This window comes from Pollicipes pollicipes, unplaced genomic scaffold (assembly GCF_011947565.3).
Source record: "Pollicipes pollicipes isolate AB1234 unplaced genomic scaffold, Ppol_2.1 Scaffold_7261;HRSCAF=8764_pilon_pilon_pilon, whole genome shotgun sequence".
In the NCBI taxonomy this organism is placed as follows: domain Eukaryota; kingdom Metazoa; phylum Arthropoda; class Thecostraca; order Pollicipedomorpha; family Pollicipedidae; genus Pollicipes; species Pollicipes pollicipes.
The window spans coordinates 61334898-61362510 of record NW_023597054.1 but is presented as its reverse complement, the minus strand read 5'-3'; the positions used below and the strand labels follow the sequence as shown (position 1 = coordinate 61362510).

At 61.7% G+C, this 27613-nt stretch overlaps 1 protein-coding gene across 1 annotated transcript in view; it reads right to left on the bottom strand.

Moving 5' to 3' along the window:
* Window positions 1-27613, bottom strand: part of LOC119112187 (protein CASP) — a 242096-nt gene that overhangs the window by 112269 nt on the left and 102214 nt on the right. The window contains exons 5-8 of the mRNA XM_037236259.1: window positions 11531-11598; window positions 7357-7489; window positions 3522-3588; window positions 1624-1672 (exon numbers count right to left, since the gene is read on the bottom strand). Of these exons, the coding sequence (XP_037092154.1) occupies window positions 1624-1672; window positions 3522-3588; window positions 7357-7489; window positions 11531-11598 (317 nt within the window). The remainder of the gene's footprint in view (window positions 1-1623; window positions 1673-3521; window positions 3589-7356; window positions 7490-11530; window positions 11599-27613) is intronic.

Sequence of the window (27613 nt, the reverse complement as noted above, 5' to 3'; positions counted from 1 at the left end):
GACGAGAGGATAGAGAGAGAGGATAGAGAGGACGAGAGAGAGAGACGAGAGTGAGAAGGATGAGAGAGAGATAGAGGATTGAGATGATGAGAGAGAGAGAGAGAGAGAGAGAGAGGGCGAGGCCCGTTTCATCTACTCATCCCCTACCCCCAAAACAGTGACCTGAGCGGGCTAGCGACCCTCCGCATCTCGCTAACTTCATCGGCGCCGCCAGCGCTCGTTGCTGGCGGGGCCGCCAACGTACTCCGCCGACCTCAGCGGCCGTTCCAGTTCCGGCTCGACTGGTCGCCGACAAATCGCGTCTTGCCTCATCCAGCCGCGACGCCGCACACGAACGTCGGCGCATGCAACGCTGCAGCATGCACGGCGACCCGCGGCCCCGCTGAGTCAATAGCGTGACGGCTTATCAATTGGTGACCCGTGCCATTATAAAAGTGGCGCCCGCCGAGGCGGGAGTCACGCCGGCGCCGTCAGCCGTGTCATTAGAGGCCGCAGATGGCGGCCGGCGCGTCTGGCAGCACGGCATATGGCAGCGCGCAGCCCGGTACGCCACGCCGCCGCGGCGGTCGTCGGAGCGCGGCGTCATCGCCAGGCGATGGACGCTTTATTAATGAGCGGGCGTTGAGCCTGCCGTCGCCGAGCGGCGCTGCAAGACGTCCCGAGACTCAGGGGTCGCCCCGGCCGGGTCTGCCCGGCCTACAGGGAAGAGGCGTCGGCCCGTCGTCCGGGTCCGGTCCAGTCTGCAGGGACGAGGGGTCGTCCCGGCGTCCGGGTCTGATCCAGTCTGCAGAGACGAGGGGTCGTCCCGGCGTCCGAGCCTGCCCCGGACTGCAGGGACGAGGAGCCGTCCCGGCGTCCGAGCCTGCCCCGGTCAGCAGGAACGCACTCTGAGTGCGGTGCGCCTCCGTTTGTGTGCGGCGTGCGGCGTGCGGCGTGTGTCCGCGGTGCGGCACATGCGACTGATCGGCGGAAACTGACGGACGTCCGCCCACGTGGCACGGGATCGTACCGTGCGCTCAACCAGTGCGTCACAGGAATTCCACGACAGAATGGAATCAATACCGGCAGCGCAGCGTTCGCTTTGCACTTGCATTCATGCTTGCATTCTTCATACAGTTCAAACGAATAAGAGGCTTACTCGGTTATCAAAACAGACACTTTGAACGCTGTGGTATGTAAATCCAGGGCTAAGTCAACGATAAAAGCCGAAGGGAGATCGGGGCGAAGTGCTTCTCATGGCGCAATCCCGTATGCACGTGAAGAATGAATGCAAGTGCATGTTCGAAATGAGTCCTTCCATGGTATGCCTACGGCTCCAATCCCTTTGACATAAATAATACACGTGGCGTCTTTAAGCCCATGGAAAATGATTCACCGTGAACTCACCAGGTAAATCGCACGTCAAAAGTACGCCTGAATGGTAGCCACGCGTGTGTGAATGCCCTGTGCATTCTTGTAGTGGACCATTTTTCACCCCACAAGCGTACAAAACAAAGTTAAGAACAAAATTCAAAGAGCACTTAGCGTGTGCCCTGGGTGATGGGATCACGTAGGGGGTATCATGCTATCATGCAGGTATTCCCAGCTCCACGTGCGCGGCCGCTGGCCGACCGCGGAACTGACCTGATTCGCGCGCTCCAGGTCCACCAGCACCATGTCTAGTTCGTCAGACCTGAAAAGTAACGAACAGCGCGCTGCAGAAGCTGAACGGGCGCGCGCCTCGAAGCGAGCAAACTGTGACAGCAGAACGAATGGCGCACATACCTTCATGAGGTTGTGGAACATGCTAACACATCGGTACTGGGAACATACGTGATCCCGACAGGCGACCAGGAGTCTGATGCCCCATTTCCCGAGTGGCTGGATCCTGTCACGCTCAGTAGACAGCTACACCTGGCCGCACCTAGGATTTCCTTAAAGGGTGGGGGGGGGGGGCAGAGCCCAGTAAATTCCCACCATAAGAGAACAGGAGTCATATATGGTGTTAACGAAAACAAAGGTACGCCTAGAAGTGGTGCCCCCCCCCCCCCCCCCGTCTCCGACCGAGCCCTTGACTTTAGACGGGTGACGACCTCTGTTCTGGATCATAGTACGAAGGCTTCACAAACTGCATGATGCCGATGACGTTGCATAACGCTCCTCTCCCATCCCCTGACGCGGGCCCATGACCCGATCCCTGTCCAGCGTGTAGCCACACCGGTACATGCCCCAATTCAGTCCCCAGTTGAGCGCCGCCGCGGCCGCCCTGACCCCAACCCGCGGTCGCGTCTGCCCCTGATCGCCGATCCAGACGCCCGCTCCCGTCATCGCCCACTCGGCGCACATCCCGCCGCCTCATCAGACCCCAGCGGCGACATCTGCGCGGACGATCGCCCGGCGGAGACCAGCGCAACCTCATCAGAACCCATCGGCGTCATCGCCCACTCGGCGCACATCCCGCCGCCTCGTCAGACCCCACCGGCGATATCTGCGCGCGCGGTCCCCTAGCGGAGACCAGAGGCCGTGTCAAGGTCGGCCCGGTCGGCCGGCAGGGGGCGGTCGCCGCACCATTCGTCATCATCGGCCCAGGTCGCCCGTAATGGATCAACTATCCGCCGGATAATGGGCGGCCGCCACGATTGATAATGGGCGGCCGCCACGATTGATACGACGCAAGGAGGACGCAGGTGGCGAAATTGACGCTGGGAGGCGCGTCGCCGCCGCGTAATTTGGGCACGTACGGCTGCGGCCGCCGCGCCGGCCGCGAGGAACATCTGTCGGCCCGGCTAATGCTCCAGCTCCCAACTGTCGCGTGCCACGCACCGGCAGCTCGCCCACACAGGCGGCACGTGCGCGCGCCACGTGCAGTTCCCACGATCGACGTCGAAGGCTCGCTGTTTGGACAGCCGGGTACGGCGGGTACGAACACGTGCGTGAGGGAACGCCCAAAAGTATTTAGATAACTCATAATCTAAATCGCTTTGCTATACGTGTTCGTGTTAACCACGTCGGCACAGGGACATCATAGCTGCCCTGATGCACATCTGTTGCTGATCTTTGCTCTGCTGTATACGACCTCGCTAAGTGGCATACGCACACAAGAACACAACTGCGCATGCTGAATTGCAAGAACGCGAAGTACAGCCGGTCACGCAGTGCGGGCATAAGCTAATGCATAGTGAGCAGTACACTTACACACGGCCGTCCTTACGGCAAGCCTAAACTGCCCCGGCGGGCCAACGCACGACTTGTCGCAGGCCCCTGAGTCCACTCGCCTGAGAGCCGACCCAGCGATCCCAGTCCCCGAGGATCTATCGCGGCAGTCGTTGCCGCTAGAGCACACGGCACAAAGACATTCGACTGAGACAGAGAGAAAGAGGACACCGCGCCTCGGTGGCAGCCAGTGGGCGGAAGCTCGAGGAGACACGGAGCGAGGAGTGCGCTGCTTCAGTGCCTCGGAGGCTGCGCCGGCTGGCCGCAGAGTGTGCTCTGAACATGCCCGCTCACGACTGGGCCGAGTCAGACCACTCGGGACGACTCACCTGGCGTGGGAGTTTTCCTCGTACTTGGCCTTGACCTCGAACAGCTCGCTCTGGCTCAGTTCGAGGTCTGAAAAGGAGGCGACGACGTCAGGAAGGCGCCATGCATGGCATACACATCCTTTCGCCTCGAACCTTCACGACAGTGACGCGACGTTTCGGTTGCCCTGCGGCGCCTCGTGCGACCAGCCGACACACGTGACCCGTCCGGCCGGCCGGCGGCCAGCAGCACGTGACCGGCGGGAGGAGCCGCTCCGCCAGGCGTCGACAGCTGCCCGGACACGCAGCGAACACCATGACTGGGGCGCCGACAATTGATATCGCCGCCGCTCATAATTACACCCTAATGGACTTTTGATGAGGCTCGGCGCCACTTCGGACAATGATCATCAGCGCATTCGATTTTGCCGCATGCACAACGCTCGATTACCGGCAGCCGGCTGGCGGCAAGGAGGCGGCGAGCGCCCCGGCTCCGATGATTCGCGCCGGCGCCAGCGGCGGCGGCGGCGGCGGTCGCATCGCCAGCAGATCCGTCCGACCTCCCGGCGCGCCCTATGCTTTTTACACGGCCCCCGGCGGGCGGCTCGTAAAGCGCGCAGTAAATTCACAAAATGATATGAATTGAGCCAAGTTTGAGCGTAAGTAAGCGCCGGGCCTGTATCCGGGAGACGGATCGCCTATAAATACAAGGTCGGCGCGGATGATGCCGCGGGGAGGTGGCGTTTGAAAAATGCGCGTCGTTTCTTCCCGAGAGCGACACTCGCCCGCGCGACGTGCAGGCAGTCGCTCTGGAGGGGGCAGTCACCGCGCCGAGGCGCCTAACAGAAGCGCTGTCAGTTGTGAACGATGCGCCCGCCTCACGAGCACCTCCGCGGCGCTCCCTCACCAGTGTGTAATACGACGCGGGAAATTGCTATTAACGAGCGCTCCTCCATTGCGGCGGCCGCATATGCGGCCACATATCGTAGCTCAGCGGAACAGCCGTCGAGAACCCGAGGCTGTCAGGCGGCGGCGGCGACTGGCCCCGCGCCGCGGGCGGCTCGGCCGCTGTGAGAAGGCCGGCCCGGACACCTCGGCTGGGCCGCCGCCGGTGGCCGGTGGCGGCATCGCTCGTCCAATTACCCGACCGAGCTGGACTGCAGCGCCCCGACCCGGCACGGAGCCGATCGCAGTCGAGGGATGGCCTGACCGGGCTGTGGGGTTGCCCGTGACCGCCCAGCCGGCACTGGGCGGGTCGCGCGACCACGGCGGAGCTCCGACCACGCCCCGGGCAGGTGATATCGCCGTCGGAGCGTCCATTTCCAGCATCCAGGTGCCCTTGTCTCGTGTGCCGTGTGCCGTGTGCCGTGTGCCGTGTGCCGTGTGTCATGTGCCGTGTGCCGTGTGTCATGTGCCGTGTGCCATGTGTCATGTGTCATGTGCCGTGTGCCTTGTGCCGTACACCGTGCGCCGTGCGCCGTGTGCCGTGCCCCGTGTGCCGTGTGCCGTGTGCCGTGTACCGCGCGCCGTGCACCGTGTGCCGTGTGCCGTGCACCGTGCGCCGTGTGCCGTGTGCCGTGCGCCGTGCGCCGTGCGCCGTGTGCCGTGTGCCGTGTGCCGTGTGCCGTGCGCCGTGTGCCGTGCGCCGTGTGCCGTGCACCGTGTGCCGCGTGGCGTGCGCCGAGTGCCGTGTGGCGTGTGCCGTGCGCCGTGTGCCGTGCGCCGTGTGCCGTGTGCCGTGTGCCGTGCGCCGTGCGCCATGTGTCGTGTCCCGCGTCTGGTCTCTCTCCTCCCGCCTCTTATGTCGCGGCCCGCCCCTTCCTCCTCCTCGAGGCGCATGCCGGGTGGCGGCGGCCGGCCGCGCAGGGTGCGAGCCGCTCGCGCCGGCCCCAGCCACATCCCATCGAAGAATTCTCACACTCTTAATTGGGCGCCGTATGGCTCGGTTGACCCTGAGCAGCCGCTGTGGGAGCGGACGGCGCCGGCTGCCGGGCGCGCGCGCCGCGGCGGTCCGGCATTCCTGCTCTCTGAGTGAGCGAGCCGCACCGGAGCACACCGGACGCGCACCCCAATCAAGTGCACTGCACAGATGGGCGCAATCTGCTGGGCATCATCAATGTCGTCCTCGGCGCAATCGCACACTTCCTGCCTTCGAGGAAGGCGAGTGAGTAACGACGGCCGATCAGGCGGCCGCTGGTGGCCGGGGCGTGCGAACAAAGGTGGAGAGATGCATATGCTGAATTGCGCATGCGCCATCGAATGCTGACGGAATCGCGGGTTTACCGAAACACCCAGCTACTTGGGACGCTGGTGCAGAAAATGAGCCCTGTTGAATACCAAGTACCAGATAGCTCCCGTTACAGCGAGTCCATTCCTGTGTCGCAGCCATGTCCCACTATGTGACTGGCTGCAACGCCTAGAAATTCAAGAATGGGCGCTATCAATAAAAAAAAATGCCAGATCGGAAATATATCGTGTTTCCAATCGCACTTGAGTCCATCGCAATCCCCTGAAACATCTCGACGTCCGCTGGTAGTGATGGTCGTTGAACGCGCGATGTCCGATCGCGCAACTGCCTATTCTTCACAGTCGCTGACTTAAACTGACTGTCGGCAATTGAACATCGACGGTTTCGATGAGTAAAACATTGGGCCAGGCGAGTCATAACCTAAATATTGCTTTTCAAAGCAACAGCCTGGCAGAAACGTCCACCAAAAATAACACAAAACCTGTTTGACTGGTTGGCAAATCAACAAAGCAACGAAAGGCTTTCACGCGTCTCTGCCACCTCCAGTCATTATCACATTTACAGTTATCATCATTGTCAACATGAACATCTTCATCATGACAAAAAGCGTCATCACGAGCACCGTCATCGCCGTCACCGTCATCACCTACACCGTCACCATCACCATCGTGCCCCTGACCTGCGCCGGGAGCGGTACTGACCTCTGGCCGTCACCATCACCATCGCGCCCCTGACCTGCGCCGGGAGCGGTACTGACCTCTGGCCGTCACCATCACCATTGCGCCCCTGACTTACGCCGGGAGCGGTACTCGCCACTGACCGTCACCATCACCGTCGCGCCCCTGACTTACGCCGGGAGCGGTACTCACCACTGACCGTCACCATCACCATTGCGCCCCTGACTTACGCCGGGAGCGGTACTCACCACTGACCGTCACCATCACCGTCGCGCCCCTGACTTACGCCGGGAGCGGTACTCGCCACTGACCGTCACCATCACCATCGTGCCCCTGACTTACGCCGGGAGCGGTACTCACCACTGACCGTCACCATCACTATCGCGCCCCTGACTTACGCCGGGAGCGGTACTGGCCTCTGGCCGTCACCATCACCATCGCGCCCCTGACTTACGCCGGGAGCGGTGCTGACCTCTGGCCGTCACCATCACCATTGCGCCCCTGACTTATGCCGGGAGCGGTACTCACCACTGACCGTCACCATCACCATCGCGCCCTTGACCTGCGCCGGGACCGGTACTCACCACTGGTGAGCTGGGCAACCTTGTTCTCGGCACCATCGCGCGCAAGACCTGTGCCGGGACCGGTACTCACCACTGGTGAGCTGGGCAACCTTGTTGTCGGTACCATCGCGCCCAAGACCTGTGCCGGTACCGGTTCCTATCACTGGTGAGCTGGGCAACCTTGTTCTCGGCACCATCACGCCCAAGACCTATGCGGGGACCGGTGCTCACCACTGGTGAACTGGGCAACCTTGTTCTCGGCACCATCGCGCCCCAGACCTACGCCAGAAGCGATACTCACCACTGGTGAGCTGGGCGACTTTGTTCTCGGCGCCATGGCGCCCAAGACCTACGCCGGAAGCGGTACTCACCACTGGTGAGCTGGGCAATCTTGTGCTCGGACTCTCCCAGCCGCCGCGTCAGCAACAGCTGCTCGTCGTGGTACGTCTGCTCGCGCTCCTGGAACTCCCTCAGCAGGTCACGCTCCAGATCGCGGACGCGTGCCTGTTGGAGTCAGAGAGTCAGGTCAGGTCAGGTCAGGTCTGCTCGCACTCCTGGGACTCTTTCGGCCGGACACGCTCCATCTCCCGGATACAAGCCTGTCGGATTCAGAAGACTAGATAAAGTCAGGGCAAGTTAGATAACGTCAGGCAAGCTAAAAGTGGAACCACTGATGGCCAGCCCTTGTTTCGTTTTTCAGAAGAAGACACGAATCAAAGTCGAGGAAGTGGAAGCTGACCCGCAGAAGAGCGTAAAAGCCACACTACGCGCGTTGTTGGTGGAATGGGAGCACTTAAGCAGATGTAATGAAGTCAAGATACTACAAATCGCATGTCAGGTACATTTGCCGCACACCATTCAGAAACAAGCATTAACGGACAAAACAGACGATCAGCGGAGTAGTCGAGACCATTGCCCACACACATCGGTCGCGACGCAGCGCCAAAAATAACATCGCCGCGTTTATAAGCAACATCCAGCGCGATACGGTCGTCAAAACCAGTTTCTCGATCGAGACCTATCGCAGACAGGCTGCCGCCCGAGCGGGATCTGACCCCGCCTCGCGATGAGTCAGGGACAGGGAGACACGAGCTCGCCGCACCAGCGTGTAACACGGCACCCTGCAGTGCAGCACAGTACGCTGTTCTTCCCCGCACTGATGGCGTCCGCGGACGACGAGCGCTGACTTCAACGGACCGGCGGATGACCAGGCTTCGGTCCGCCACCACCGAGTCAAGCACGCCAGGACAAGTACCGAGACTTCCCACCAGCCAGTTCACAGCCTCCAAATCGAACCGGCGGACGACCAGGCTTCGGTCCGCGACCACTGAGTCAAGAACGCCAGGACAAGTGCCGAGACTTCCGACCAGCCAGCTCACAGCTTCCAAATCGAACCGGCGGACGACCAGGCTTCGGTCCGCGACCAGTGAGTCAAGAACGCCAGGACAAGTGCCGAGACTTCCGACCAGCCAGCTCACAGCCTCCAAATCGAACCGGCGGACGACCGACTGGCGATTTCCGTCTCAAACCGAGGAAGACGAGCCGGCCACGGGTCCATCAGCCTGAGGATGTCAGCGTTGGAGTTTCTACTCCACGGTCTGCGCCCGGGCTGAGGGGGACGAACCGGCCACGGGTCCATCAGCCTGAGGATGTCAGCGCTGGAGTTTCTACTCCACGGTCTGCGCCCGGGCTGAGGGGGATCAACCGGCCACGGGTCCATCAGCCTGAGGATGTCAGCGCTTGAGTATCTACTCCACGGTCTGCGCCCGGGAAAGAAGGCTACCGGACAATGTCGCCTCATTCCCAGTCATGACCCGCACCTGGGGCCCGGAGAAGCTGATGGTCTGCGCCGTGACCGGCCAATCAGCTGGGTCCTCGGACAAGCTGACGGCCCAGCGCTGGCGCCCGGGGCAATTGTCGGGTCAGCAGCGTGACCGGCCAATCAGCTGACCGCGGCGCGTGCCGGGGTCTTCGGCCGCGCACGCCCCAATCGGGCCTTTTTGCCGGCCGCGACCGCCGCAGCGGCGAGGATCGGCTTTCCGGCGGTGGGGGCGGCCGAGAGGGCACGGCAAAAACGGGCCGGAACAGGAAGCGCCGGATCAATTGGACAATGTCTGCTTCACACGGCGACCGCACGGCGGCGGCGGCTGGTGTGGCGTGACGCCGCCGGTCGTGACGCGAAGACCCGCCACGCCGATACGCAGCGCCCGGGAAGGCCGGGTCGACGCAGCGCGGCCGAGCTGACGGCGATGTCGTGGGTTCCGCCGGCCGCGGCGCGTGCACGGTCGGGCCGGTTACATGAACTCTCATCGGGATAGACAGCGACGTGTAGTTCACATTTGTGGCGTGAAAACGGCGGCAGGCTACGGTTCAGGTGGCTGGAAAATATTTTCTGTGAGCTGAACCGGTATTGGTCTACGAAAGGTAACAGTGAAGCCAGTAGAGATGTATCCAAACCTTCAGAACCTTGCAGCGACAGGGTAGCTCTGGTAGATGCAGACTACATCAAGCCATCAATGGCAGCACTGAATCCGGTTCATATCCGATCAGCGAGTCTCCCTGGCGTCAGTGCAGTCCCCCAGGAGAAGCAGGCGGGCTCCTGGGCGGACCGAAGACCACCAGTTCAGCAGAACTCGTCCACGGACTGCAGATACCGCGAACGGTCGGCCAGCAGTACACCACAGCCTCAGTGAAGCCTCTATCGCTTAACCGACAACCCATCGTCTTCAACTGCGGCGTCGGTCCGCATCCAAAGCTGCCCATACACGGCGCGGCGGCTGGCCTGCGCGTGCAGGTCGCCAGACCCGCGACCGGCCACAATGGCCGAGAGCACCGTCCAATGTCCAGCCAATCCTGGAGCCGCGATAAAGCCATCAATGGGCGGTGGTGGCCGCACGCTCTCATGCATAATGCAGTCACAGTGGCCGGCATCCGCCACCAGCGCAGGCGCACGGCCCCATCAGGCCATCAGCGCGGCTCCCCGGGCAGAGCTTCATCAGGCCACCATCATCACCGTGCAGTACGACTCCACCGGCCCGTTGTCACCGGGCCACCATGCGTCATCACTGCGTCATCGGTGCGTCATCAGCTCGCCGGCTTCCGACCGATGCCGCAGCAGGGCTCACGGTCCGGAGCGCTGGTACTTCGGCACATCAGCCCCGCCGCTCCATTAGACATCATCAGCGTCGGCCCATCACGCTCCATCAGCCCATCACGCGGCGTACCCGGGCCGTAAATCGCGGCCGGTGACAATATTTACGGCGGCAGAGCGACGCACGCCCAAATTGGCCGCCCCCGCCACTGTTCCGCACTCTTTTATGGGCCGTAGCGCGCTGTTTATGTGGAGTGGGCTGATCACGGTCCAGCGAACCCGGCTCGGCCGACCATCCAAGGTGTCGTGCGGGCGCGAGCACACGAGGCCCCGCACCAACGCCCGCGCCAGCGCCCGCACCAGCGCCCATGCCGCCGCCGCCGCCGGCGGCTGACCGATTATTAGAAACAGATTCGCCGTCGATAAATGTGATATAGCGCCCATAACGGCGGCGCGGCGTGGTAATGCGAGCCGATGGCACGCGGTTGCGGGCCGCCGGGCGCTGGGGCCAGCTCGCTGCATACCTGGCGGGGTTGGGGCCGCCTGTCGTCAAACCTGGAGGACGGCCGGACTGAGGACCGACGACGGATGGAGCAGGCACGACACGGCCGGTCAGAGGGCCTCGCTGCAGCGACAGTAGGCGCTCCGACGCACCATCGTATGCCGCCACGCACGGGGAAACGGCGGATCATAGCGGGTGAGGCTGTTGAAGTGTACGCCGAAGCGCTTGCGGCAGTGTTAGTGGCATGCAAGAATCAATGTCCAGGGCGCTGTTTGATCACCACAGCAATACGAATCCGTTGCTGTTTGAAGTTCCGCACTGGTGCAACGCCCAGCGCTAGGTTGGGACACACACCGGTCATGAACGTCTCACGGGATGGACAACGAGCTGAGTGATGTGATGCGGTCACGGCCACAGTCAGAACGCTTCCACCCAGAGGACGCCGAGAATAGGCCCAGTCGTTCCGCTTCACCATGTGAACCCAAGGCTGGGTCCGCCGCCATCCACCGTTGACAGTACGCGAGCTTGTGGTATCAGTCATGTCAGCAAGCCGTGACCGTACACCTTCCCGTCTCACGTACTACCAAAGCGCGGCCGAGCGACCGTCTCAGACGTCACGTGCCTGCCCATCACCGATGCTCCCCGCGCAGCTGGGGGACGAACAGGCCGCAGCGCCGCGGCAATACAATCAATTACAGAAGGGCGCAATCAACCGCCGACGCGTGGTGGCCGCGCGCATGCCAGCGTGAACACCCGGCGGGGGCGGGCGGCCGACTGCAGCTGACCAGCGGTGACCAGCGAGCATGACCAGCTACCGCAAGCTGCTCGCGACCCACATCAACCAGTCAGGTGAGCTCGACATGGGTGAAGGGCGTTTGCCCTGGGTCTCTAACGACTGCACAGATGCGGTCTATACGCAGTGCTGAATGCACTGTCGTCGCGGCAGGCTCACCTCGATAACGCTTTCTTGCTTTGTTTCGTGCTGGCGGATTTCCTCTTTCAGTTGTTTGATGGTCACGTCTGAAACAGCAGGACGATCCACGTCAGCGGCATACAAAACCAGCGAAAACGAGAACGAAGAAAACATTCCTACGAGGAAACCAGCGTCTCTCGGCGTCTACAATCCTGACAGGCAAAATATGAGTGCATATCTGAAGAAACTGACAGGCAAATCCTGAGAAATTGCCTGCGCACAATTCCCGATGCTGCTAGTGCTGCCACCGAAGTTAATAACACTACAGACACGAAAACAGGCGGACGGAAGAATCAACGAAAGATCGGGCCAGGGGAATAAAACAAGAGAAGCAGCAAACGAACGCAAAAACGGATGCAAGGGCCTCCGTCGGCGGAGTGTGAGTGTCTGCTAGCTGGCTAGCTCGGTGCAGCTCGGGGCGGGGTGCTAGACGACAGGCGAGCGCGGCCGAGCTCGGCGGAGCACTAGGTGGCTCGGTGCACCCCAGGGTGGGGTGCCGGTCGACAGACGGGCGCGGTCGAGCGGTGGGGTTCTGGGTAGCTCGGAGCAGCCCGGGGCGGGATGCCGGTCGAGAGATGAGCGCGGCCGAGCGGTGGGTCTCTGCGTAGCTCGGTGCAGCCGGGGGCGGGGTGCCGGTCGACAGATGGGCGCGGTCGAGCTCGGCGGAGCTCTGGGTAGCTCGGTACAGTCCGGGGCGGGGTGCCGGTCGACAGACGGGCGCGGCTGAGCTCGGCGGAGCTCTGGGTAGCTCGGTGCAGTCCGGGGCGGGGTGCCGGTCGACAGACGGGCGCGGCCGAGCTCGGTGGAGCTCTAGGTGGCTCGGTGCACCCCAGGGTGGGGTGCCGGTCGACAGACGGGCGCGGCCGAGCTCGGCGGGGCTCTACGTAGCTCGGCGCAGTCCGGGGCGGGGTGCCGGTCGACGGACGGGCGCGGCCGAGCTCGGCGGGGCTCTACACGCCGACACGCGCCTTCCAGCCCGGATTTATTCAGACACAAACAGAACGGGCCGATTCGCGGCGGCATCACCACGGCGCGGCTCGGCGCACGCCGCCGGCCGCTGTCCAAAGCCGAAGCCGCGCGGCTCCGGCCCGTCGATCACGAGCAAACAAAGGAGTTAAACTCGGGGATAGCTAATTAGAGCCATAACGAAAGAGAAAATGAGAAATCATAGCCGGCGGCGGTCCGCCACCGCCCGGGGGAGATGCCGTTTCGACGCCGGACTCTGGCATTGATCGACGCCAGCAGAAGGCGATTCGTATAATTGGGGCCTCAAAGTAAACAGCTTTAATTAGTGCCGACGCACAGTTGATTAAAACGCGGACGGAATAAAGAACCATTTGAAGTCGCAGTCTGGCTTCGTCAGCGACGGTCGGAAAGTAAGACATCTTCGACGGGTGTTCGGGCTTCGTTGCTCGGCAACACAACACGCAAACCTCCGGCGACAGCTCTCAGCCATCAAAGCTTTGGTGGAGACGGGCACTGCACGAGCCTTGAACCCACCAAGTCTAGGCGCACGCAATCAGCGCCCCTGCTGGCACGCTCGTCGGAAGCCAACGCTGAACTGGGGGGGGGGGGGGGCAACAGGGCGGGGGTCGACGCACCACTAAGACCCGCCCCAGCCCCCCCTCCCAGTGCCGACTTAATCTTGACTGCAGGGACATTTGACTTGAGCTCTAATTAATCCGGGAGATATCTAACGGTACGGGTAATAAATCGATTTCATTAGGCGCTCTCCATTATGTCGGGCTCGGGGAGGCGTTTAAACAAGGCGCGCCTCATCTCGCAGGCTCATCGCCGGTGGCATCGCCATGCTTCAGGGCCGCGGCGCCGGAGAGCCAGCGTCGCAGCGCCAGCGCCGCGGGGGGAGGGGCGACAGCGGCGGACCTAATGTGCCGGCGCCAGCGGACGGCAGGACGGCCGCACCGACAGCGGCAGGGATGGAGCGGTGCACCGTCGCCGGAACGGTGCGGCGTGGTGCACTGTCGGACGCGCCAGATGGCCCACTGTGGTGCACTGTCGGATGCGCCAGATGGCCCACTGTGCCGCTGAGTTTGGAGCTCTCGCACTGTGTTGTGAGCAGAACGGAATGACGGAAGGTGCTGTTGCATGCCGTGGACTGTGCACTTTTCTCTGCCCAAAAAGCCGTTGCAGGCACCACGATGGGGAAGAGAAGAACAGCCCATTATGCGGTTTTCTGCCAAAGTGAATTTACTTTTTGATGCATTGTGTTTGTGATTATTGCACAACGCCAAAAATATCTGGCATTGAGTATGTACACACATTAATCGCTCCCAAGTTTGTTTCCGTCGTGCCTCGCGTAGCCCCGAGGCAAGCAGGGAAACGCATTTGCATTTATAACTTTTTATGGAGCGAACAGGGGAAAAACTGGGTCAGTCGGCAGAACAAAAATCGGCCACTGAAGTGCAAGTCAACGACCCAGCAATGTGTTCACCATCGCATCCATCAGACAGGCCCAGTTCACCCAAAGCCATGAGCCGGGACCTCTAAAATCAGGGTGAGCCACGGGCGCAATCCCAACGTTTATTTCAAGGCCGCATACTAGCACAGACAGGCATTCGACAGAGGTCGACCGGGTCCTGCGGTAGGCCCGGAAGCCTACTCCTGACGCTCAAATGAGCCTCCTCCACAGGCCCGACGGGTCACGGCATTAGACTCCCTGTACGCCAACCTACTGTTCCTCTCCCAGAGTCGCCTACGGTTCCACTACTAATCTCAGCCATGTCTCTTCTAACCCAACCAGCAGCCCCACACCGGCAGCCTGCCGCCGGCTCCGCCGCTGACGGCGGCTGATGCGGAGGGCTGGCCGATCAGCTGATGACCTGTCGGCCAACGCCGCCCCGCCGCTGGCCGCCGCGGCCGCCGCGGCCGGCTCGGCCACACGACCGGCGACAACCTGCAATTAGCCGGTCACAGCGCCACCGGCCGACCGCGCAGCCGCGCAGACAGGCAGCCAATAAAAAGATATGAGGCGCCGGTAAAAACGGCCGCCGCCGGTCGGGACCAGATGAGGCCGCGCGCCGGAGACGGCAGGGTCACCGGCACGCCCCGCGGGCACATCGGACGGACGGGCAGCGGCTGGGCGGCGACCACAGAAAACCACCTACATTTAAAGTGACGGGCCGCAGAATTTACTCAAGGTCCTCAGGTGCCGTTCGCCGTGAATTCATTGAAACGAATGTCAGCGAAACTGTACACGGCACGTGCTGTGGAGTAGACGGCACGTGGTGTCCCTTGCAGAGGTACACGTGGAAGGATGTTCTGTCAAGTACAGCGCAGTCGTTCAACAGATAGGCACTTTATCGCTCCTTCTCAAAATCGCTGCAGCTTACGCGAAGATGATCGTTGCTGAAGGTGTGATCTTCCAGCTAAAACTGTGATCCTCAATCTTTTCACTGACGATGCCAATCGTGGATTGTGATTTGCGAGCTACATCACGTGTTGTTCACGACCTGGGAAGTTCACGCAATTCTGTGGCTGACTTGCATGTAGCAAGTGCATGACGAAACCGCTTGAATACCCCTATTGGCATGGACACTGGATGATAAATGCATGCATGCATACACAAACATGCATACTGTAGACTGTGTGAGTGTCGAAGGTCTCCTCACATCCCAAGTCATGCTAATTCCCAGGCTACCACGATTCCGCAGACTGTGAACACCCTTTTTATGTAATGTCGGCCGAACACCCTATTATGTAATACCGGCCATGTTTAACCATAGACATAAGCTGCAAACAGAAGAACGAAGGCGTCGTGAGGGTGGCAGCTATTGCCTAACCATGCTACCGTGTTGCGTGGGGTGCCAGCACCAACTGGGTCAGCGCGAAAGGTTTCTTCGTACTCATCTTGCATCCGTCTATCGTTTTTATCTGTTCACCGGTCTTGACAATCATCTGATGAGCTGGACCGGCCTTCTTGAGTAATGATTCAAGAACGCAAGTGACCAATTTCGCCCAACAAGCACTCGAAACCCCGAGCCATGCATGCGAACCATTCGACGCAAAACCCGCCAATGGCAGACCGCATCATCCACAGCGTGGGCAGGGCAGGGCAGGGCAGGGCGCCTCATCTGGCCACGTTCGCCTCCTTCTGCGCGAACGGCGGCCGCGCGCCGTGCAGGTCGCCGCGCCGCGCCGCGTTCGCCTCCGATTAGCGCGCGAGGGGCGGCTGCGCGCGCGAGCCGGGCGCTAACTGCCGGCCGTTCGGCTAATTGGCGGGCCGTGATCGGCCCATCAGCCGGCCTGAAAGCGCGCGCCGCTGACGGGGCACGCCGGCCGCCTCGACCGGCCGCACTCACGCCCCGGCGCCGCCGACTGTATGGGCGCCGGCGCCGGCGTCACTCACGCGCCAGCCGCGGCCGACTCTATGGGCGCCGACACTGGAGTTGCTCACGCCTAGACCTTGGCGGACTGCCTCTATGGGCGCCGGGGCCGGCGGCGGCGGCCGCCTGGCACTCCGACCGCAGATGCCCGGGCGCCGAGGCGAGTGGGGCGGGAGGGGGAGGAGGATGACGAGGCAGGCGGCGAATGAGCGTGACCTGCAGTGGAGCATGGTGCGGAATCGGCCCTATGTGGACTGCCGTGATGTTGATGGAGTTTCAGCGGCCGGCCGAGTTTTGCGCACGGCCGCTGGACCAGGCTGGGCTGGGGTGGATGGGTTCAAGGATGAGCTGATGCTTCAGCTTAATGCTGAAGACCTCTTTCCTGAGATGGCTAACGTTGCGCGGAAGGCGCACTCGCAAAATCTTGCTTCCAGCAGGTATTAACAGAATTTGACAGGTCTGCTTGGACGGCAGCCAGTATTAACTCCGCAAAATGTCTCGGTCGTACTGACTCGATTGACGCCTAACCTGACCAGACAGCAGCCGACGCCGGCCGGCCAAACACGGCTCCCCACGCCCATCCAGCACCGCCCGAAAACAGCGCTATTAATCCCCTTGTTTCCCATAACTCGCGCGGCCATGCTTATCGCCGCCGGCTGATTGTATTTCTCCAGATCCCCAGTTAATGTTGGCGCTTTTATTGGGTCGATTTAGCGGCGGGATGGGGTGATATTTCTGGCGGCTGCCGACGGCGCGCCATGTGCCGGCTGGCGCGCCGCGGACACCGGACACTGGCCGTGGACCGGCGGCGTCTCATCGACCCCGCCTCCTCACATCGGCGGCACGTGCTGCTAACGGCCCGGCACCGTCCGGCCGACAGCCGACCCTCGCACTCAGAGAGCTCCAGCGTCGCCTGTCGGAGCTTGGGCCGCCAACAACAGTTGGTTTCTTTCTAATCGTGACCCTTTCAGGGCACCCACGGCGCGGCCCCGCCTTTATAACTCGTTTAAATCACGTAGGTAGGTATGCTTGCTCCATAAACTGGATTTCATGGCGAAGACGGGGGCAGGCCGGCACTTTTTTGGCTCAATTCTGACACATGAATCTGTGGCACGATCTTCTTCACGACACTGCCAAGATATGACGTGTTCCTTTCTTCATGGTACTGCCCCTCCCCAACTCGCTGGTAGGTTTGACAATCAGAGTCGCGCACCAAAGGGGTAGAACTGTTCCTCTCCTCAGTATAGTGACCCACTCTGAACTGTTCCTCTCCGCACGTAGGACAGTGTCCCACTCTTATCTGTTCCTCTTCTATCGTGCATCGTTCTACACATCGCTGCATCCCCCTCAGGTGGTGTGGCCCCCCCCCCCCCCCCACACCCACCCACTCCCCCGTCTGTCTCTCTTCCCGCGGCGGTGTGCTCCACACACTCGCTTCCCGTCGTCGGGTGTTCCAGACCCCAGCCTGTTCATGCCGTGGTGTGCCCTACACTCCGTCTGTTTCTCTCCCCACCGTGCCGTCCGTAGTGCACCCCACACGCTGATCGGAGTGGGTGGGCCGCCGTGCGCGGATCAATATCCATACATCTTGCCGGTTACGACGGCGCCGGCGGTAACTCAGCGGATGGAGCGGACGCTGGTCGTGAACGGGCGCCGGCCTGGTCGGCGGTGCCGGCACCCAAGAGATGCCAGCCTCCGGTAAGGGCCTCCGGTAGACGCCAGCCTCCGGTACGGGCCTCCGGTAGACACCAGGCTCCGGTAGGGGCCTTCAGTAGACGCCAGCCTCTGGTAGGGACCTCCGGTAGACGCCAGTCTCCGGTAGAGGCCTCCGGTAGACGCCAGCCTCCGGTAGGGCCTTCAGTAGACGCCAGCCTCCGGTAGGGGCCTCCGGTAGACGCCAGTCTTCGGCCAGGGGCCCTATCCGTCAGGATCGGGGCTCGAGACGACCCGCAGTGCTCGACCGCCTCGGGTGGGTGCTGGCAGATCTTGAAGCATGACCCTAACGAAAACTGTATCAATGAGACTGATGCATGCTGCGTTATGCAGGATTTCTTTAAAGAACTACGGCGAGTGGCAGGCCTCCGTAAATAAAAGGGGAAAAAGGCAGAGCTGGTAATCTCCTGCATGACATCCGAGCGTCAGTTTATCTTGCCTGTACACTCCCCTCCCTCATCCCCCTCCCCCCCCCCCCCCGGCTTAAATGACAACCTACGACGATGTAAATCGGCCAAAGCCCAGCTGAATTCCAGCGTCAAAACATCGTAGACACTTTGCCGCAAGTCAAGCACGCCACTCGCGACCTTTGGAGCCGAACATCAGAATCGCGTGCGATGTCCGCGCAATACATACTGTTTGCAAACATTACGAGATCGTATCAGAGGTTTACCTACCAACGTTTGCACATCCACTGTCGTGCATACTGCAGCACATCGGCTTACACTGCATCATCCCCAAGTGCCACGTTTGCCGACCGCGTCACAGGTGCGGACCCGGCGGATCTCCCTCCCTTCCATCCCGCCCTGACCGGCCGTGCCACAGGAGCGGACCCGCGCGTCGGCCGGTGCGTGGCACGCGTCGCAGCCCTGACCCCACCGTCGCATCGCACTCGAGCGTCGCGGCCACCCGTGACACGCGCCGACAAAAAGCGGCCGGCCGGGTGACGGCCGTTCCGCGGCGCGGCTGCCGATGCGGCCCCGTTTGACGCCGCGGCGGCGTGTCACGCGCCGGGGACGCGGCGCACCTGTGCCTCGCGCCGGCCGCGCGGCTCCGGTGACGGTCGCCGCGGCGGCCGCCGCTTTTTGCGGCCGACGCGCGCCGGCAGCGCCGCACAAGACGCGGCGCACCTGGCGCGCCGCTCTGCGCCGCCTTCACCGCGATCGGCGCCGGTGTCCGACGCCGGCCGCCTTTGTGTGCGGCCGGCGTCGTCGCCATTCGCCCCCTCCGCTGCGTCGACCGCCGGAGGCGCCGCACAGCAAACGGCGCCCTGTTTGCACGCGGGCGTTTAATCTGCACGCGGCGCGCGCTGGTCAACAGCGGTCAACAGGTGGCGGGCCGGCCAGCCGCGCGCCGCCTAATCGGCTGTCGATGCGGCGCCGACTGCCGACCGGTGGCTGCAAGAGACGCGGCCGCCGGCGGCGATCTGCCGTCAGCTGACCGGCGGGGCACGAGTCGGTGATTAGAGGGGGGGGGGGGCGTCCACCCCACCCCCGGCCGGCGCACAGCCGGCGCCGCCGTAGGTCCGCGGCCGGAGGTCGTTTTGTACCAGGGTAGGGCGCCCCGTCAATCTGGAGCTAATGATGCTAGCTGTCGACATCGCCGGCCGCCCACTCGTCTGCCACGCGCGCTGCGCAATCGGGACTCCGGCTGGTTCGTGCTGCTGGGTTCCTCACACCAACGTAGTTGGCATTCCTGGGCTGAGTCGGGGCGGGGCGGGTGTGGCGGTGGGTGGCCTGGCAATTGGCTGGTGCTCGCGCTGGCTGCTTGTTCGTAATCGAAGTCCTGTTCGCCCAATGCCGTTCGTTGGCGCCAGGCCACACCCACCGCGCTGCTGAAGCGAGCACATGAGTCGGGTGTACCAAAGCAGCATCCCATCGTACCAAGTCCGGGATCAACGATTTCGACAGCGCGCTCGTAAGTTTTCCATCCGGATGTCGGTAACTCGCGCCACCCCTCCCCCCCCCCCCCCCCCCCCCCCGGTTTGATGAGCATATTTTGGTATCACCGCTGTCACGTCTGACATTTCAAACTGCAAGCCTGTGTGACGCTCAATCAATCGATCGCGCAAGCGCTGACGAGTCAGCAGTAATGCGTGTGCTAGTATGCAGTGTTGGAAGCCGGCAGCAGGCCTCCTGGACGGTCTCCAGCCCTCCCCGTCCAGGGGTACCTTTCCAAACATCCCCTTGAGTGGCAGGGCCTCCTGTCGTCCCTGCGGGCGTTGGAGATCTTTCCACCCGTCCCCGGGGGCGCTGGGAGCCTCTCCACCCGTCCCCGGGGGCGCTGAGACCCTCTCCACTCGTCCCCGCGGGCGCTGGGAGCCTCTCCACTCGTCCCCGCGGACGCCGGGAGCCTCTCCACTCGTCCCCGGGGGCGCCGGGAGCCTCTCCACTCGTCCCCGCGGGCGCCGGGAGCCTCTCCACTCGTCCCCGCGGGCGCTGGGGCCTCTCCGGCCGCCTCCTGAGGCTCGGGCGCCCGCTGCCGCGTCATACCGTCCGCTAATGCCGCATTTCCAGCGGCAAACGACCGCCAGCGCCGCGGCCGCGTCCGGCCGGCCCGGCATCTGCAGCCCAAAATCCTTCAAACCCACAATTATGGCCGAAATTAAAAGATATCAAAATGAGAAATGCCCGGCCAGTCAGATAAATAAAACTAATTAGAGCCGTAAACGGGTTCGGGCGGGCGGGGGGTCCGGCGGGGTAATATTGATAGAATTAGTTCGGCAGGAGAAACGATCGGCGCCGGCGGGGGGCGCGGCCGATATTGTGCGGCGCGCTCGTCAGCGAGATTACATTCGGGGCCGGCCGCGGCGGCCGGCCGGGCCGCGCCCGGACCGGCGGCTCGCCCGCTGCGGCGCCGATGAGGTGCTTTCATCGCGCGCGCGCTAATGGCACCGCGCTGATCGCGCGTCGAGAGACGGACAGTCGCGACCGGACGCGGCCGGAGGGCCGCTTGGACACGGCCGGCGGGGGTCAGCCGGCGACAAACAGACGGGCCGGCGCGCGGCGCGGTCGGCGACCGGGCACGGGGTACGGCTGGCGGCCGAGGGCGGAGAGAAGTCTGACACGGCCGGCCTGGTGACGACATGTGCATGATGACGAGAGGTGAGGCATGAGTTCAGAGAGAGCTGTGTATGAATACGGATAGAAGTCACCGGGATGCACGCTGTCCCCAGCGTCATTCGCAATGCACCGGGCGTCGCACAAGGTCGATAAATCGCAGTGCCGAGCCCATCTCCCGATGGCAGGCAGGCTCAGGTTCAGGTTCGTGTTCGATCAGGTGAAACAGGTTCACCGCCATATAGGTGAGGCCCTCGTGAGGGTCGGTAGCACAAGCGTCGACCACGCCCTCGACCACGTTGGCGCTGGGGGCGGTCAGCAGGCAACGGTTGCCGCGGGCGGAGGAGGAGGGCGTCGAGCGCGATGTCGCCGGGCCATTTTTGAACGCCCATAACCGTCCGCTGATCGGTACCCTGAACGTGGTGTATTCTAGTAAAGCATTCAGACTGTATCAGGACGAAACATTGCTTTTCAGGTGTTCAGGCTTTCGTTCCGAATAACTGCACAGGTTAAAGTAAGCACCAAAGTCAGACACAAACGCAGTAACATCCCAAGATATACGTTGAGTCCATTCTGGCTTCATTATACGCTGTACATGAACACAGTACCTAACATTATGTATCAAGATATGGCAGCCTCAGCCCAAGCTGACGCAGTTTGCCTCTGCCGATTACAGGACCCCTCGCCGCCTCTAACCAATCTTCAGTCGTGAGCACTGCGGGCGAAGACAGACTTCGCTGTTTGGTGGACCACAACGCACAGTACGCCAGGACCAAAACGTCATACCGCTGGCTAGCACCCAACACCCTTCTCCTCGCCATCGCACCCTATCCTCCTCCGACATCGACATCGACTCCTGCGGCCGCCGCGCCACGCCCCTCGCGCTGCGGCGGCCGCGCGCGCGAGCGGTGGCGGCCCAGAAGCCGGCCGGGCGCGAGGCCGCTCGGCGCGGCGCCTCCAGCCGGCCGGCTCATTACCCGGGCCGCGGGCGCCGGCGCCGGCCGCGCCGTTCACATCACACGGGCCGACGCCCGCGGCCCTTCCTGCACTGAATTATTATGCATAAATAATTAGCATAATGCGCAAATTAAATTACGAGCTGCATAAAGAAGGCGCGAGGAGACGGGCGGCCGGGGCTCACCACCGCCGCCGCCGCGCCGCTACCGGTGTTGGGTGGTGGGCGCCGGCGCGGCGCAGCGGTCATTGCTGTGCCGATTGGCGGCCGTAAACGCGCACGCAGCGGGCCAAACGCGACGTCTTAATGACGCTCGTTGACTGCAACACGGCGGGCTGGCGGCGCGGGGAAAGCAGGCGGCAGCCCGGGAGGCTCCCACTGCTGATGGCGGGGCTGGGGGCGGGGTGGCTGGGTACTGGCGGATGGCGGGGGCGGCGGCGGTATTTACCGGGCTGATTAGGTGTCGGGGAGAGTCGGGCAAGCTTTGCAGAAGACAAACTGCGGCTCCCGAGGAGTGCCCGCGTGATTAGCTGCCAGTAAGGGGCACTCTGTTTCTGGTCGACCGGTTGCCGTCAGGGTTGACAGGCGCGGTCACAGCAACACAGAACAGTCACGAGTTAGCATGAGTGGATTACAGAACAAAGAAAAGCGAGCAAACATACGCTTGGTGTCAGATTGTCAACGGCTCAGCCTGATATTATTCTGACAGGAGATCTGCCAGCTCAGTTGGCAGCGGAGCATCAGATATCAGCTGACAGTGGTGCTCAGACATCAGCTGACAGCGGTGCTCAGACATCAGTTGACAGTGGTGCTCAGACATCAGCTGACAGTGGTGCTCAGACATCAGCTGACAGCGGTGCTCAGACATCAGCTGACAGTGGTGCTCAGACATCAGCTGACAGCGGTGCTCAGACATCAGCTGACAGTGGTGCTCAGACATCAGCTGACAGCGGTGCTCAGACATCAGCTGACAGCGGTGCTCAGACATCAGCTGACAGCGGTGCTCAGACATCAGCTGACAGTGGTGCCCAGACATCAGTCGGCACGACAGGCACCAGTCCGTCAGTATCCGCGCCATCCGTCAGCCTGCCAGTCATTCACCCCCACATCCGTCCTTTGTGCGATCCCGCTACCAGGACCCCTCGCCTCCTCAGTGACTGCAGAGCGTGACCCGTCCGCGGCAGCGGCCGGTGCGTCCCCAGCCGCCTCCGCAGCGGCGGCTGGGGACGACGCCGGCGCAGAGGTGTCGCTCATAACGTCGTCCCCAGCCGCCGATGGCGTTGCTCGCGGCGCTCGTCCCCAGCCGTGACCCGTCGCTCCACCCGCCAACCGACAGCCATGGGCCGCCGGGTCGACCAAGACAAACGGCCGCCGTCCGTATAGACAGCAGGACAAACGGCCGATAAAACAATACACGCGGACGGGGCGTCGCAGCCGGGGCGGCCCGCAGTTTGTCACCGGCGGCCGGTGCATTTTTCGCATCGCCCGCCGTCACACCGAGCCGTTGCCCGTTCGGGCGACAGCGGCTGATGGCCGTTTTTAGCGTCGAGAGCGATCTCTCGCCAGCTGGCGCTATCCGGCGCCGCCCCGCACCCGCTCCGTCGTCAGGCGGCGGCACCCGTCCCCCTCCCTCCCCCCGGCACAACCCTTTCCCGCCCTGCCCGGCCCACCGCCGGCTCGCGGGCCGTCCATTCAGGCGGCGCGACCCCTTCGTCGCCGCGTCGCCTGCCGATTAATCACCTGGCCAAGCAGGCGGCAGCGCGAATCGGCCGCGCATTCCGGTCGGGATTTTCTATAAATTCCGCGCCGGTCGCGGCACACGCCGCCGTGCAAAACTGCTGATTAATGGGTGCCGACGGTGGGACAAGGCCTCAGGCCGCTCCCGTCCGACTTCCGTCGCGGCTGCCAATTAATCGCGCACACACAGACGTTCGACGTTTACAGATTGCTGTTAAATTCGGGGTTAATGCGGCTGGCCTGGGGCGCGGCGGTGACGGTGAGCGGCGTCCTGGGCGCGGCAGTTGTGCCGCGGTGACGGCGACATGCTGGGGCTCGGCGCGTGGGGCGCGGCCGCGCAGTCGTGGTTACGTCGAAGATGCCCGCAGGGCGTACACACAGCTAGTGGAGATGATGGGGAAAGGTTGGGCATCCCATCTTCCATTTTTTTTAAGAGGATATCAAAGGCAATCCATGAAATATAAAGGGGATATGGTGGGAGATGTTACAACGTAATGCAGTGCTCCATTTCAAAACTAATCATTGCGCATAATGCGCATGAATTAATGAAAATTCATAAGCCAAATGAAAAAAGAAAAGAACGTTCACCGCATACATAATCCGCGGGCTGTAACCTTGGCAACTATAAATCAACAAACGCAAACCGTAAAGCGCCTGACAGCGGGACACCATCTTAAGAGGAAACTGGTCAATGCCTCGAGGCCGCCCATCCAGCATACACGTCCTGACTCCGCGTGCCCGTCTAATCGCAAGACTAGTACCGGCCCGCTGTCGGCCGCCTCCGTCGCGCGCGGGGGTGACGGGCACGAGGGGTGACGGAGGAGGGAGGGCCAGCGACGACGCCGCTCGCCGTGCACTATCACGCCATCTGAGGGCGCCGCCCCACGCTCGCGACGCCACATCCAGCCGCGCCGTCGTAAAGCGTCTTTCCCGCAGTCCGTCACGCACCGGCGACGTCCGTCCACCTGGACGTTCCACTGCGGACACCACACTCACGGCGCACTTTGAACACAATGCTTCGAACGCGGCGCACCGGAAACGGTGATCCGGACGCGGTGATCCGGACACGGCGCTCACGGGCCACTCTGGACACGGAACTCACGGGGCGCTCTGGACACGGTATTCGCGGGGCAATCCGGGCGCGGCACTCACAGGACACTTCGGACACGACACTGTTGGGCACTCCGGACACCGCACTCTGTTGGGCACTCAGGATACGGCACTTCCAGGACACGCGGACACGACATTCGCGGGGCACTCCGGACACGATACTCACGGGGCGCTCTGGACACGGCACGCACGGGGCACTTCGGAAGCGACGCTCTGGTCATGGCGCCCCAAACACGGAACTCCGAACAAGGCACCAGGGTACTACTGTACTCTCAGGGTGTTGCACTGAACCTGGCTTTCTGGTCGCATCACTCCTGATGTGTGGAACGCCCGGCGGTATTCCGGACACACACGTCAGACGATATCTAGACAGAGGCGGGCACGGATGTGGAGTAAATGACCACACACTCAGCACTCACACACTTTGAGGATTCGCCCAACCACATGTTCAGCACGTTTGTAAATCCCTCCCTCCCCCCCCCCCTCATTCCACCAGAAGTGTGGTTTCGCTAATTTCGCGAGATGGTTCCGGCGCATGTGTCATTTAGTGCGCCGCCACGCTGCGTTCGGTGGTTTGTTCGGCCGCGCCACAGCGCGATGACAGAGGACGGGCAAGGCGGTGGACGACAGCATGTGGATGCAGGCTGTTCGCCACCCGACTGCATTTCAAAAACGCGCAAGTGTCAAGTCAATGATCACGCAGGCCGACAGTGACACATAGGGGTAAAATCTGCATTCGCTTCAAGGGAGGAACGATTTCTGGAATGCACCACCCAAAATTCCTGATCAGAAATCGAAACACCATGCAAACAATCTGATAGAGCGTCAATCCTATGAAGGTGCTGCAATAAAGCAAACGAAACCGTCTGCTGACTCCAACAAGGCATGTCGCGCTGAAATGTGCTTGAAACGCTCGACACGTATATTGCCGGATGTTCTGGTAACAACGGTGAAAATATGTAAGAGGGACAGTTGCAGGAACATACACAGAAGAATAATGTTCCAAACACTGAATCAGTGACCGGCGTTCCCAGAGTTTTAGGTCTCGTCGACGGCAAATGGTCATTGACTGCCGCTCAATCGTCATGATATCCTTGACCTGCTTCTTCAATGCAGCTCCTGAATGATGTCGATTCAAACCAAGTGCTCGGCATTGGCCTGGCAAACGTCTTCCAACAAAAATAGCTTCGATATAAAAACCTTATTTTTTAAATTGAGGTCTAAACCGGTGATGAAACAAGGTCACAGAACTCAATCAAAATATAATACTGATGTTGCACGTAACAGCATGATATATGGTTACCTCTTCAGAGTAACTTTCGACCGCCGCATTAAACTTTAACTATTATTACGACACGGCTACCGTGTTCCCAGCCATCTAGGCTACCGGCAGTGATAACCGGGGACCGACAACGATTTTTTACCCAATTAAAACTAGAACGACATCGTAGATGGAGCAGCGAGGGAGTGGCAAGCCCCGCATCCATGCCAAACGTGCGAACGTCGACTTTATGCCGGCGAAACACCACAAAAGAGTTATGTGGCCGTCACCTATGGCTGAACACAACAGCAGCAGCAACTGTTGATGGCTAATTAACGGAAGGTTTCTGCACTGCTGCCATCTATTGGCGGGCGCCGGCAGCGGACCGCCGCCACTAATGAGTGGGAAATCCTTATCAGTCAGAGGCCATCAGTTGCAGGTTAATGAGATTACTGGGCCAAGAGCCAGGCCAAACAGTACCTGTCCCATGCAGGCCAATTTATTATTTCATTCATGATAATGCAGTAGATAGTACAGCAACGCACGGCAAAAACGCCGAAATTACTTGAGACAGAGTGCAGAGCCCGGAAACAATGGCACAATGGCAGGAATTAGCGTCGGCGAGACAGGCAGCCATTAGCCGCCAGAGCCGCGCGGCTATGAGATCACACCTGTGCCAATGAAATCGACAGACCGGTGGTGGAGCAATGGCCCTGCAGGCTCACCCAGCGAGACAGACGGCAGGGGGAGTGGAAAGCACCTGGCTGGCAGCATTCAGCACACGGGCGCAGAGCCCAATTTTCCACCGTTCCGGGCCCATGCCACAGCGTGGCCAAATGCGGAAAGCGACATCGGAATTGGCCGCATGCGCTGGCATGATTGTCCGGTGTTCATGCAACCGGCGCGGCTTGCGGCATGGTTCTCACGGGTGGTTATGCAGGAGAGAACCTCCCCCTCCTCCACACACACATACCAAGAAAGCTCGTCCGAGGTGGTGCCAGGCCGAGCGAGCTCCACCACTGTGGAGCTGGCTGTGTCATGTGTCAGGGTGGCAAGGCGCCTCAAGAACGAGCCGGCCAGGGAAGAGCTGGATTGAAGACAGAAACGCTTTCATTTATCTGCAATGGACAAGACCACTAGGACGCACTTAAACGCAAAATTGGGACGTGGGACTAATACGTGGGACTAATATGCAAAAAAACCGAGCCAGGGGTATCCACGCATACCATGGAGAGGATTTGCGGGGGCCGATATTAGCCATGAGACCAAACCTGAGACCAAAACTGTGAGAACCAAACGTGAGACCATGAGACCAAACCCGTACTGGAAGCAACTCTGAACTGCACCCGGGCCCAAAACGGCACCCAACCGGTTAGGTGCCCCCTCCCCCTCTGAAACCCGAGTCAGTGCGCGTTACAACCCCGGGTGCCCCGACCCCGCCCCAGCATTGGGACTCGCATCGAGTCCGCAGCGGGATGTGCAGCGGGGTCCACTCCGGGGTCTGCAGTGAGGTCCACAGCGGGGTCCGCAGCGGGGTCCGCAGCGGGGTCCGCCGCGCCGCATCGCGCCGCGCCGCGAGCGTCGCCACCCGGCCCCCATCGTGGCGCTCATCGTGTCAATAGCCGGAGCCTGCACGGCCGCGGCCGCTAATAAATAGGCGAAATTATCAAACTTGTCCGCTGGCCGGGAGGACAATGGCCGACGGCGGCCCCCCGCTGGCTGGCCAGCCTTCTTACGGCGCGACCCGCCCCCATCCCTTCCGCGTATTATTGATGGTGCAATATGATGGCGAGATAGGGCCGTATCAGATGTCGCCAGTGATAGCGCTGTCCAATCTGAAATACGCTGCCGTCCCGCCCCGGTGTCGGCTTTTTGCCGCGCATT